Below are 12,620 nucleotides of genomic sequence, written 5' to 3' on the forward strand. Positions count from 1 at the left end.
CCTCTAATCGTGATGTGACTGGACCAAATTGACACACAGCCACAATATGGCATGACGTGATGTCTGAATGCATGCAGGTCAGACATATCCTCCACTCTAGGAGGCCGGCTTTAGAGGTAACAATGAGGGCAAAGGCACAAAAAGGTAACTTGATCCACATACAAGTCCTGAAAACCATGAAAGTCTGATATACTATTTAGCACTATGAGGAACCAGTGGTTCAACTGCCCTCCCTCTATTGGAGATAAAACTTAGCTGGAGCCGCAGTGGATCCTCAGCTAAGCCTCCCCCAAACCGCATCAGGCCAAATCTCCATCAACCATTCCTCAACACTCCAAACAACCGACGAAGGCTCGCTCCGGCCGAGGTGGGGGCCTAAGCTAGTGAATAGGCTCTTATCCTCTCCGTTCTGCAGACACTGACTTTATCAGTCCCAACGCCTTTACACAATTGGCACGAGCCCAACCTTGACAAAAACTTCAGGGTTCAGACTTCCTTTATCTCAGTGACGCACACTGGCAGCAAATCATTGATAATAAAGACGAATATTTAATCAAGTCAATTTGAAAAATTGAAACTCGTGTGTCCCTGTGGATGCCTGTGATTGTGCAGGGACAATAATGTGCAAAACGACCTGTTTGGAGGCAAGGCGGTAGTGAGTTTGGAGCAGTCACCTCATCAACATGAGGTCTATGGACTGAGGGTTGAATAACCTTTCTTCCCCTCCCAGAATGCCATACAAGGTATATCTCACTGTCCAATCTTCTACTGCCAAATGTTGAATAACCTGAAACAGTGTGAAGGCTGAAGGTTGACCTTGGCTTCAAACAACCTCATTCCTGTCACAGTCCTCAGACACACCAAGTCGTAAAATCATCTCAGTTGCGTGTTCGTGGCAAATGTCATGACTCATCAAAAAACTGGGTGGATAGTCCACATTTTACATGGTAGAACATGTGAACTGTTTATTTAAGACCGAACAAATTCCTGGGAATGTTGCTCGCAGTGTGACTTAGTTACTGCACTATACCTATCATTATTATAACTGCTACAGCGATATCTCCTGGTGCTACTATTACTTTAGTTACTTCATGTAACTTAGTTCTGATTAAAAGTTGTTTTGTAGACAGTTCACCAAGAAAATGACAATCAATATGAATGAACTTATATGCACTCATATGTTTACAAAGATAATAGTATAATTGAATTCAAATTCAGTTTTGTAATCATTTTTTTTATATGAAAGACGCTCATATGAATAACCATTAAGTCTCTTAATGACCAGTACAGATGACATTAATTAACCCAATAAAACTCCTGCTACAATACAGTTTGAAACTATGTCGTTATTTCGTATTTAATCTTTATTGAATAGAAAAGTTCAGTTTGTTTGTACATTTCATGTGCTCCTATATACTGTGTGTATATATATATATATATATATATATATATATATATATATATATATATATATATATATATATATATATATATATATATATATGCCTTGCACCTGTTGCAGGATGATACGACGGAGGGACTTTGCACGTATCAAGACCTTCAGAGAATTGTTGGGAACAATACAAACGCCCTCATTGATAAGGAGACTCCGGTTCTACTTAAATTACCGTAAGTGACTACATAGGCAGAGGGTGCGAGCAGAGCTCAGTAGTCGGACCGGGGCATCCACTTGTTGAGTTCACAACAGTTCACCGTCGCTCTATTTAAAGAGGCAACAACATGGCACGCGCCGGTCTGGTCAGACGGGAGTCGGTGGAAACCGAGATGCACAAGTCCGAAGATAAAATAAAAACCTTCGTTTACACCAAGAAGAGGGGCTACGATGTTATCCGGAACCCCGCATTGAACAAGGTCAGTGTGGAGATAGTTGTGTGAGTTGTCGGCTTGTTTCCGTGAACGGCAAGGTTGACGAGCAGACTGCTGCTGCCTTCATGCGCTGTAGGAAATATTAGAGGCGGCAACGACCACCCTCGATGTAATGGTCTGTAATATCATTGATAGGTCACGAGGTTGAGCTAGCTTTCAGGGAGTGGAGATGCTCAACCAGTGATGAGTTGTAGGCCCACAACAACGTTTTTGCTAATAAGTTACTACAGTGCTAATGCTAAAGATTGACAACTAGATTACTAAGATTCTATTTCCCACGTAATTTGTGACGTTCAATATCATCTTCACCACACAATCAGCAACCATCAATACTGTTTGATGTATGGCACATGTATTTAATAGCTTATTAAGCTGTATAAGTCCTCCTGTTTATATTTCTGGACGGCGTTCAGAGAACTCGAGAAGCAAGTGAACGCAACATTATCCAGGAGGTTTAGGTATCAGCTTTAGATGCGTTTATATTTAGATTTAAAGAGACCAAACGGCGTAGTCACACAGAGGGGCTTTTTATTAGTATTGCCCTGTCACGTATTGCTTTACAGGGACTCTTGCGGTGCGTCAGGAGCTTAACATAATGAATGGAGCATCAGGCCTGTCCTCCCAACAGTGAACATTACAATATGTGATTCAGCATATAATGACAAGCTCACTGTGGAAGCTCATATCATGTCAAGTGTAAGCCAAATGTTTTTAGATTAAAAGTTGTTTTCATTTTCTCTTCTGGTCGTAAAATGAGGAACAGAGTTTGAAGTTGCTTAATCATGGAACAAATATTGCTGAGCAGCTTCCTCGTGGATCGGGAGATAAGCGGAAGACTGTGGGCTGCTGAGAGTTCCAACATGATTCATCTGACCGGCCCTTTGCTGTTGACTTAGCCCAGGGGTGGGCAATTATTTTTCCCAAGGGGCCACATGAGAAACAGGGACTGTTGTGGCGGGCCGGACCAATAGACTGACTCAATCCTGCTCAATATTATTCCACATCTTTAATAAAAGCAGTATGTTGTATGGTTTTTATAAGCTGCGAGTGGTAAGAGTAAATGTTATGCTCAGTGGTGGAATGTAACTAAGTATATTTGCTTAAGTACTGTACTTATGTACAAATTCAAGGTACTTTACTTGAGTATTTGTATTTTATTTAACTTTGTACTTCTACTCCACTACATCTCAGAGGGAAATATTGTACTTTTTACTCCACTACATTTGTCTAACAGCTTCAGTTACTTTGCACATTATAATTTTTCAAAACTTTCCCAACTACCCAAACTGAACAACAGAGTATAAAGGAGTTCAAATGAGCTCCACCTAAAACATCTGCAGCAGGAATAATGATCCAAACAAATATACATTTGTAATATTCATATATAATAGTAGAACACTGACAGGGATCATGTTTTTGCAAAATTAGTACTTGTATTACTATAATTATTACTATACAAATTACCTCTTTCTGTTTTTCAGTTCAGTGTGAGAAATCTAGTCTTTGAACAAGTGCACTGAAATCAGGCTGAATGTGTGAGGTGAGATGTAAAGGACAGCTGACAGGTGATGTCAGTGAGAGAGGATCTGGATCTGGATTTGTTCAACTTCATCACAGAGAATGTTTGTTCACAGGTCGATCCAAAGAGAACCAACATCTTCTGAGCATGCCTCCTCATGTGTTTAAAGTTCTCTTCTTTGAGAGAAGAATAAAACTCCAGCAGTGATACTGACTTAAAGTGCTCTGCAGTACTGCATCAGACTGCAGGTCAATGAGTTGGAGCTGAACATCACTGGGAGCATTATCCCCACTGCACGTGAAGGGAGAAGAAATCATATTTCACTCGCAACTGTTTTGAAGTCTTGAAATGGCCTTGAAAACTCACCATGCAGTGCCCCTAACATGGATGAGTACTTGTGGAGATGTTCAACTGATGGTGTGGCTTCTTTCAGGGTTTGCAGATGGGTGAGAGTGTTACCTGTATCTGGCTTGAAAGAAACTGCAACTCTGTCATGAAAGCCTTCACCAGGCTGCATGTCATGTGCAAAGAGGCCCTTCCTTGCAGTTTGGTATTCAGATCAGTCATTAGTGCAGTCCAGTGGTGGGCCGTCAGGGCCAGCTAAGCCTTCTCTGCTGGACTAAACAGAATCACAAAGTTATAGCTATTTTATAATTTAATAACAATAAAGATTCAGCCCCTATTTATCTATGCTATGCTAACCTGAGGACACCGAACGTTCCGAACGGCGAACGTTTTGAACGTGGAACAACAACAAAAAACAGCTGGGGCCGAACATTCCCGGCGTTCCGAACGTTCCGAACGTTCCCGGCGTTCCGAACGTTCCCGGCGTTCCGAACGTTCCCGGCGTTCCGAATGTTCCCGGCGATCCGAATGACCTTTTGAACCCGGAACAATAACAAAAAACAGCTGGGGCCGGCGTTCCGAACATTTGGCGTTCCCAGCGTTCCCGGTGTTCCCGGTGTTCCCGGCATTCCGAACGTTCCCGGTGTTCCGGGATGATCAGATGGAGTTATGATGGTAGCAATCGCCGAATTGCAGATTCAGCTTGAGCAAAACCTTTGCCTATTGTGTTCAAATCGGGCCCATAGCAGTTACATTCTATTCGAATGTAAATAAGTTACATTGTATTCTAATACAATGTAACTTCTTGACATTCTATTAGAATGTCAAGAAGCTACAGTGTATAGAATGATTCTATGATTCCCACCCGTCCTGTGTGGAATGCTACTCATGTTGTCGCTCGCTAGCTATAGCATGTAGCATCCTGGGCATCACTGGGAATCAAAACGCAGCAGCTTTGAGAGCACTTGTTTGCAATTGCACATTAACGTGATTGTGGTGGCGGGCGTGGGTGGCTCAGCTGTGGAGGGGGCGGAGTGTGGGAGTGGTTCGGGGAACTGTGCCGGGAAGGGACTTAATTAGGCGCAGCTGGAACTGATCCTGATTGTCTCACTCGCAGCTGTATTTAATCCCACAGTAGCGACGGAGGCGGGAGGGCAGCTCGGGACGAGCACAGAGTTATGCTGAGACGGACAGCATGGAAAACTCCCGCGGCGTGTGCTCGGAGGCAAGGCAGGAGAGCTCACGGCCAAGCCCAGTTAGGGTGTAGGACAAATAAAAACCATTTGAACCCGTCATTCCACCGTGTGCTGGCGTCATTGTGCTCCCCAGACCCACCGGGTAGCAGAGAACCTGCTACAGTGGAGCCCAACGTAGGGCGAGCACGGAGACATGGACGGAGCCGCACCGGAGGCACCGACGCAGCCAATTATGGTGCTGGGCCAGATGCTGGGAGGGATCGCGGCCATGCAGCGGGCCCAGGCTGAGACGAACCGGCAGTTCCTGGGGGCGCTCCAGGCCCAGGCGCCTTTGCGTCCTCTGCCGCTAATGGCGGTCCCATTTGAACGTATCGCCATGGACCTCATCGGGCCATTTCACCGGAGTGCACGCGGATGTCGCTTTGTGTTAGTCCTAGTGGATTACGCAACACAATATCCCGAGGCAGTGCCGTTGCGCAACATTTCTGCAAAGAGTGTCGCGCAGGCTCTGTTTCAGGTCATCTCCCGAGTCGGAATCCCGAAAGAGATTCTGACTGACCAGGGCACCTCGTTCATGTCACGCACACTGAGAGAACTTTACGGATTACTGGGCATTAAATCTATTCGGACCAGTGTGTACCACCCACAGACCGACGGTCTGGTGGAGCGTCTGAATAAGACTCTAAAATCCATGATCCGTAAATTTATTCACGACGATGTACGTAATTGGGATAAATGGCTTGATCCTCTGTTGTTTGCAGTGCGGGAGGTTCCCCAGGCCTCCACGGGATTTTCTCCCTTTGAACTACTGTTTGGCAGGACACCACGGGGGGTGCTCGACCTGCTTAAAGAAAACTGGGAGGAGGGTCCGAGCACCGGGAAAAGTGAGATCCAATACGTCCTGGACCTGCAAGCAAAACTCCACACACTGGGTCGAATGTCACATGATAATTTGCTCCAGGCCCAGGAACGTCAACAACGGCTGTACAACAGAGGGGCCAAGCTGAGACAATTCACACCGGGAGAAAAGGTACTTGTATTGCTTCCTTCTTCCAGCTCTAAACTCCTCGCCAAGTGGCAAGGACACTTTGTGGTCACACGGCGGGTGGGGGATGTCGACTATGAGGTGGTGCGTTCTGACAGGGGCGGAGCTACTCAGATCTACCACCTCAACCTCCTAAAAGCATGGAGAGAGGCGGAGTCTGTGTCTCTGGTGTCCGCGGTTCCTGAGAGGGAGGAGCTGGGGCCGGAGGTTCCAAAATCCTCCGATCCAACCTCGCTCCTTTGTGAAGCCCATCTCTCCGGGACCCAGAGAACAGACATTGCACAGTTACAGGAACAGTTTGCCGATGTGTTCTCCCTCCTGCCAGGGCGCACAAACCTCATAATGCACCACATTGAGACTCCTCCGGGCGTGACTGTGTGGTTACGACCCTACAGGTTACCTGAACACAAAAGAAAAGTGGTTCAGAGGGAATTAGCGGCTATGCTGGAGATGGGGGTAATAGAAGAGTCCAACAGTGCCTGGTGTAGCCCCATTGTTCAAGGATGGGTCAATACGGTTCTGTGTGGTCTATCGCAGGGTGAACGATGTGTCACGATTTGATGCTTACCCAATGCCCCAGGTCGACGACCTCCTGGACCGACTAGGCACTGCACGTTTTTTTACGACACTGGATTTAACCAAGGGCTACTGGCAGATTCCTTTGTCGCCAGAGTCCAGGGAAAAAACGGCCTTCTCCACTCCGTTTGGGTTGTACCAATTCATCACACTTCCATTTGGGTTGTTCGGTGCCCCAGCCACTTTTCAACGCCTCATGGACTGGGTGCTGCGTCCGCATGCTGCGTATGCTGCCGCCTACTTGGATGATGTGATCATCCACAGCACCACCTGGGCGGAGCATGTGCAGCGGGTGGGCGCGGTGCTGGAGTCCCTGAGGCAGGCGGGGCTCACCGCCAACCAGGGGAAGTGTGCGGTTGGACGGAGGGAGGTACGGTATCTGGGGTACCACTTGGGTGGCGGGCAGGTGCGCCCTCAGGTGGACAAGACTGCGGCTATCGCAGCCAGCCTGCCGCCCAAGACAAAAAAAGAGGTTAGGGGGTTTTTGGGGCTGGCAGGTTATTACAGGTGGTTCATCCCAAACTTCGCAGATCTGACCAGCCCCTTGACCGACCTGACGCAGAAAGGTGCCTCAGATCCGGTCCAGTGGTCGGAGCAGTGCCAGTTGGCATTTCAGCAGGTAAAACAAGCCCTCTGTGGGGAACCACTCCTTCATACACCGAACTTCTCTTTTCCATTTACTCTGCAGACTGACTCATCGAACAGAGGGCTGGGGGCCGTTTTGTCCCAGCAGGTAGAGGGGGTTGACCGCCTGGTGCTCTACATCAGCCGGAAGCGATCCGAGAGGGAGACCAGGTACAGCACGGTGGAAAAGGAGTGCCTGGCCATCCGGTGGGCGGTCGACTCCCTGCGCTACTACCTCCTGGGACGCTCTTTCACCCTCTGTTCGGACCATGCCCCGCTCCAGTGGCTCCACCGCATGAAGGATACTAATGCCCGGATCACTCGGTGGTATCTGGCTTTGCAGCCTTTTAACTTCGAGGTGGTCCATAGGCCGGGGGCGCAGATGGTCGTGGCCGACTTCCTCTCTCGCCCGCAAGGGGGGGGGGGGAGTAGGTCAGGCCGGATGGCTCCCCGGCCTAAGTTGGGTGGTGGGGGTATGTGGTGGCGGGCGTGGGTGGCTCAGCTGTGGAGGGGGCGGAGTGTGGGAGTGGTTCAGGGAACGGTGCCGGGAAGGGACTTAATTAGGCGCAGCTGGAACTGATCCTGATTGTCTCACTCGCAGCTGTATTTAATCCCACAGTAGCGACGGAGGCGAGAGGGTAGCTCGGGACGAGCACAGAGTTATGCTGAGACGGACAGCATGGAAAACTCCCGCGGCGTGTGCTCGGAGGCAAGGCAGGAGAGCTCACGGCCAAGCCCAGTTAGGGTGTAGGACAAATAAAAACCATTTGAACCCGTCATTCCACCGTGTGCTGGCGTCATTGTGCTCCCCAGACCCACCGGGTAGCAGAGAACCTGCTACAGTGATTAACCAACGATTTAACTTGCAAGCTAGGACCACTGATTCACCAAACCTGCTTGCTTGCAGTCTGTGTTACACCACAGTCCCCGACGCTGGTCTCATGATTCATTTTGTTTCTAAAGATAGATTTGATTTTGTAGCGAGTAACGAAGGTTTCAGGGGAAATGTATCGGAGACAAAGTATCAGTTTTCTTTGCACAATGTAGTGAAGTAAAAGTAAAAGTCAACAGAAATATAAATAGTAAAGTGAAGTACAGATCTAAAAAAACAACTTAAGTACAGTAACAAAGTATTTCTACTTCGTTACTATACACCACTGCTAATTTCCCAATGACGTCCCACGGGCCGGACGGCAACAGCTCGCGGGCTGGATGTGGCCCGCGGGCCATACAATGCCCAGGTCTGACTTAGCCTGATGTCTTTTTTTTTTAACCATGCTAAACAATAAAAGTGTTTTCTCTTGGTTTGTGTGGCAGCACGGGGCCCCAGAGGTCAAGCTGTGGTGACAGTGTCTCTGTCCATGGTGCTGACTGACCATCTGAACAACTGGCTGTATTCAGGGCCACTCTCATGTCAAATGTGACCTATAAGCAGAGCCTGGCCTGACCGCTCTTTGTCAAAGTCAGACTAATTTTAGAACACTTGAACCTTCTATTTCATCCCTCTGAGTTGTTTCTCTCGGCACTCTCACCGGCCAAATGTGTTCCCCTCTCTGAAGCTACAGGAGAACTGTAGGCCTGTCCACGTCTAATCTTTACTCTGTTCTGGTTTGTTTCTCTATGAGTTTGCAGCTACAATAGTCTAATCGCTATACATGTTTAGTTTCAAAGCTGCTCCGCTCCAATAAATGCCGCAGTCAGTTTTCCACAGTTGGTCGGTGTACACAGGGAGCCCCGATAAGTGAGACAGTGGAGTTCAAACAGGCCAGTGTCTGTGGAGCGAGGAGTGGCGAGCTGGTGGCGGCACAGAGATGCGCTTGTTAGCGCAAGTTAATGACTCCACTCCTGAGACCGCCACATGCTACACATCATCCCCCCGTGTGTTTGTCTTCACGTGTGCAAGCGTGCGTGGTGTGGTGGGGTGAGGGGAAGCGTGTGCACCAATTGCTTTATGACTAATAAGACACAAGTTAGGGCATCCCTGTGCGCTCAATCAGAGACACGTCTTGTTTGTTTAAACATTCACACAAACGTGCTGTGTGTAGAAATGTAACAAATCATTTTGGGATGAATTGACCAAAAACAAACCAGGCCGTCAATGTGAAAATACTTTATGTTGTGTCACTTTAGAGGAAGTCAGTTGAAATTGCATAGCGGCACAAAACAGAAGGAAGGTAATGGTTTATGGGAAACAGGACCCTAATCAGGAGACACACCAGCACTGTGATTTATTAAGCGCTGACACATCCTGCACAACCTGAGGATTACCAGCAGCGACAGCTGGTATTGTTTTCACCTTGTGAGTCTGTGGGTGTGTCATCATGGCGAAACATGGTCCCGGAGACACCTGCTGTACTGGTTTTGAGTACGTTGCTAGCTGTTATTTCTTTTACACGTCTGTATGTATGTGTGTTTGTGGAAAGCTTTTGTCACAGCAATGCAAAATGTAGTTGCTAAACTTCACAGGTGTGTAGTTGAGATCACAATGAAGGCCGAGTTTGAAGATGGGCGTGGTCTCTGCACAGGGGTAGGAAGTAGGGAAGAGTTCATTGCTTCATTGTTCTTAAAATCTCGTCAGACTGAGGTGATGGATGTTTGCTATGGAGGTGAAACCGGGACCTATAGCTTCAGCGCCTAAACCTGGCCCAGTAGACTGTTTGTTTACGTCTCAATTTACACCTCGGGGCCCTGAATGGACCCAGTGTACAAGAGGGCTCTTAAAGAGGGCGAGATAGGTTGATCTAAATTCATGGCACTCAGGATCAAACAGGCCTGTATTTTGTGTGTTTTATTGAAGGTCTGTTGAGAACCAGGCCTCAGACATTCAAATTTGGAGCCTTTACTAGAACTGTAAAGATGTGTTTGAAGCATAACATAGAGACACAGAAATATCATTTTACTCACAGTTTTAAGAGTCACATTCCCTCATCTGTTGTACTCACTGTCCTCTTTCTTGCTCATTCCTCTTTCTCTTAATTTCCTTCGTTTTTCTGTGAGTAAATGTTATGAGAGCCACAGTTCTTTGTTCCTCTGTTTACAAGAAGGCTGAGTATGGCCAACTTTAAAAGGGAGGAGGACCCCCTTTTAAAGTTGGCCATCTTAAATGAGCTCACATTCAATTTTGTTACATTGTTTTGTAAAACAAATGTGGTATAATGAGATTAACCTGGCCTTGAAGCTACCAGGATCTGAGGAGCCAGTATGTTTTTTTATGTTTTATTTAATTTTATTTATTATGACAAGCTCAGATATCTTGCTATAACCTTTATAGCGTACGCCACAATGTTAAGTGGCTATAAAATCACCTTATTTTAGTCAGAGGAGATACAAAGAACACAACCATTCCTACACTTAGAAGGAAAGCAGGCATTTAGCTCATCTGGGTTGGTGGTTGTATCCGATCAGCCTCTCCTCACTCTGTTGAATCGACCCCAAAACACAGGCTCGCTCAAACACACACACAGGTCAGAGTCATAGCAGGAAAAAAAACAACAGGTTTGTTATGCAGCCAGGTGAACCGTCCACTGTCAGCCCTGTGCATGAACTGGGGCTGAGGAAATTGGAGGAGAAGCTAGGAAATGACTGCTAAAGAGAGTTTAGTGGCCAGGCACAGGCAGGCCTCTGTGGCTCAGGCGCTGGCACATTATTGCCCCTCCCTCTGATTTCAGCGAGCCCCTCGGGGCCGAGGCATGTTTACCTCCCTGGGCCGGCCCACTTCACCCCTAACAGGAGCCAGTCACAGCACAACCTGCTAATTGATGCTCAGGGACGCGGCGCTGAAAGCAGCCTGTCCTCACATCTGCAGGCTTGGATTTCCTTTTAATCCCCCCAGTCCCACGCTTATGTGTGGAGCTGATGCATGCACACACAACCAACCGGCTGATGCATGCATACATCACCAACCAACCGGTGGAACCGGATATTATAGGTGTGTTTTGTGTGCGCTCGCTGTGCAATAAAGAGACGAAGTGGGGTGCGAAGTGCGTAGAATGGGTGCTCTGTGGCGAGGAAGAGAGCGCTGGCCGCGCTCCACAGACGACCTCTGTCCCGTAGCTTGATCACACGTTAATGAGGCATCTGTGTGGATCCCGGCCCCCTCACCTCTGACGCTGGTTCCGCCTGCCGGGGCCTTGGAAAACAACAACAACAACAACAGGGTCCTTAAAAAAATGCTCTTAGCGCCCAATCAGGGATGCTGTTTCACCTCAAGCTCTGGGCCGAGCTGCCGGTGTGTCGGCGGGCCAACAGATGCCCATTCACAGGCTCTCTACTGTGGGTGAAGGGGACTGTAACAAGTGCAGTCAGTCATAAAGGTTGAGGAGAATGAGAACTGAAGCTCCTGTCTGTCGGGCACGTTCTACTTGTTTGAACAAAATAACATCAAACCTGATAAAATAAGTAATGAAACGGTGAATGCTTTCAGCGCTAAATCAAAAGAACTCACATTGATCCCCTCGATGAAGCAGCGATCTTTCGTTGATTGAGGTTTTTAAAAATCGCTAACACGGTGCATCGCTCAAGCCTGCGAACGCTGAATAAAACGGAGAGCCCGGTGCCAAGGCGGCGCTGCAATTGAACGCCCCATTTGCATCCAGAGATGAAAGGCTTCAAGTAAGAGTCTCTGTTGTTGGCGAGTGCCGAACAACAGTGATCTGATTGGGCATCGAGGATAGCGCCTGACTCATCGACTTTTCTTCCCCCCCCCTCACCTGGTTTGCATTTTCTTCTAACCCAAGACCGCCATCAATAGATTTAGCAACAAACTAACACATGGCAACAAATATGCCCAGATTAAAATTCTGAAATGGAAATATTTCTGTTTCTTCGTGGCTCCCTGAATCCTCTTTCCTTTGGTTATGTGTCACGCTTGGTTGGTCGCTGCACGGCGTCTGACACGCTGAGTTTTCCATCTGGATCGTAATGCACTCCAGCCGGCCTGCGTTTCTAGCAAGGACTGATAAGGGTTTTATAACCGCGCATGCACTCCAATAGAATTATGTCACAATTGGTAAAAAATTGGTGCCGGTAAGACAACAGCTGGATGACCCGACACTGACTTCAGCCGATGCAGTCTGGAGCTTTGATCTCCCACTGAGTCACTGTGTCGGCGTGACACAAGGACCAAGTTTGTTTTCTGCCCAGTCAAGACTTATAAAAGCTTGATGCTGACCATTTGTGCTGGTGAAGCATTACAGCAGTGCTCTGTTTGTGCTGCTAGCCAAGGTTCCCATGGACCTCGGTACTCTTTCTACATTTATCAGTCTTGTCAGCTTTCCCTATCCTTCCTATGATCAACATTTCACAACCGAAGGAAAATCCTCTGATGGATATTTGTGACTATATTTCTTTTTGAAATGCAATAATTTGAGTGGTATTTCTTGAGGAGAGTAAACAATGAGCCCCTAATGATGTTTATTCTGGCAGATGT

At 47.5% G+C, this 12,620-nt stretch overlaps 1 protein-coding gene across 1 annotated transcript in view; it reads left to right on the top strand.

Moving 5' to 3' along the window:
* Nucleotides 1–1,583: 1,583 nt before the first annotated feature.
* The window catches only part of me1 (malic enzyme 1, NADP(+)-dependent, cytosolic), an 89,555-nt gene continuing 78,518 nt past the window's right edge, over nt 1,584–12,620 (top strand). Inside the window, exon 1 of the mRNA XM_079275185.1 lies at nt 1,584–1,872. Coding sequence (XP_079131311.1) covers nt 1,741–1,872 — 132 coding nt within the window. The 5' untranslated portion in view covers nt 1,584–1,740. The remainder of the gene's footprint in view (nt 1,873–12,620) is intronic.

Source organism: Melanostigma gelatinosum (genome assembly GCF_949748355.1).
Source record: "Melanostigma gelatinosum genome assembly, chromosome: 9".
Taxonomy (NCBI): domain Eukaryota; kingdom Metazoa; phylum Chordata; class Actinopteri; order Perciformes; family Zoarcidae; genus Melanostigma; species Melanostigma gelatinosum.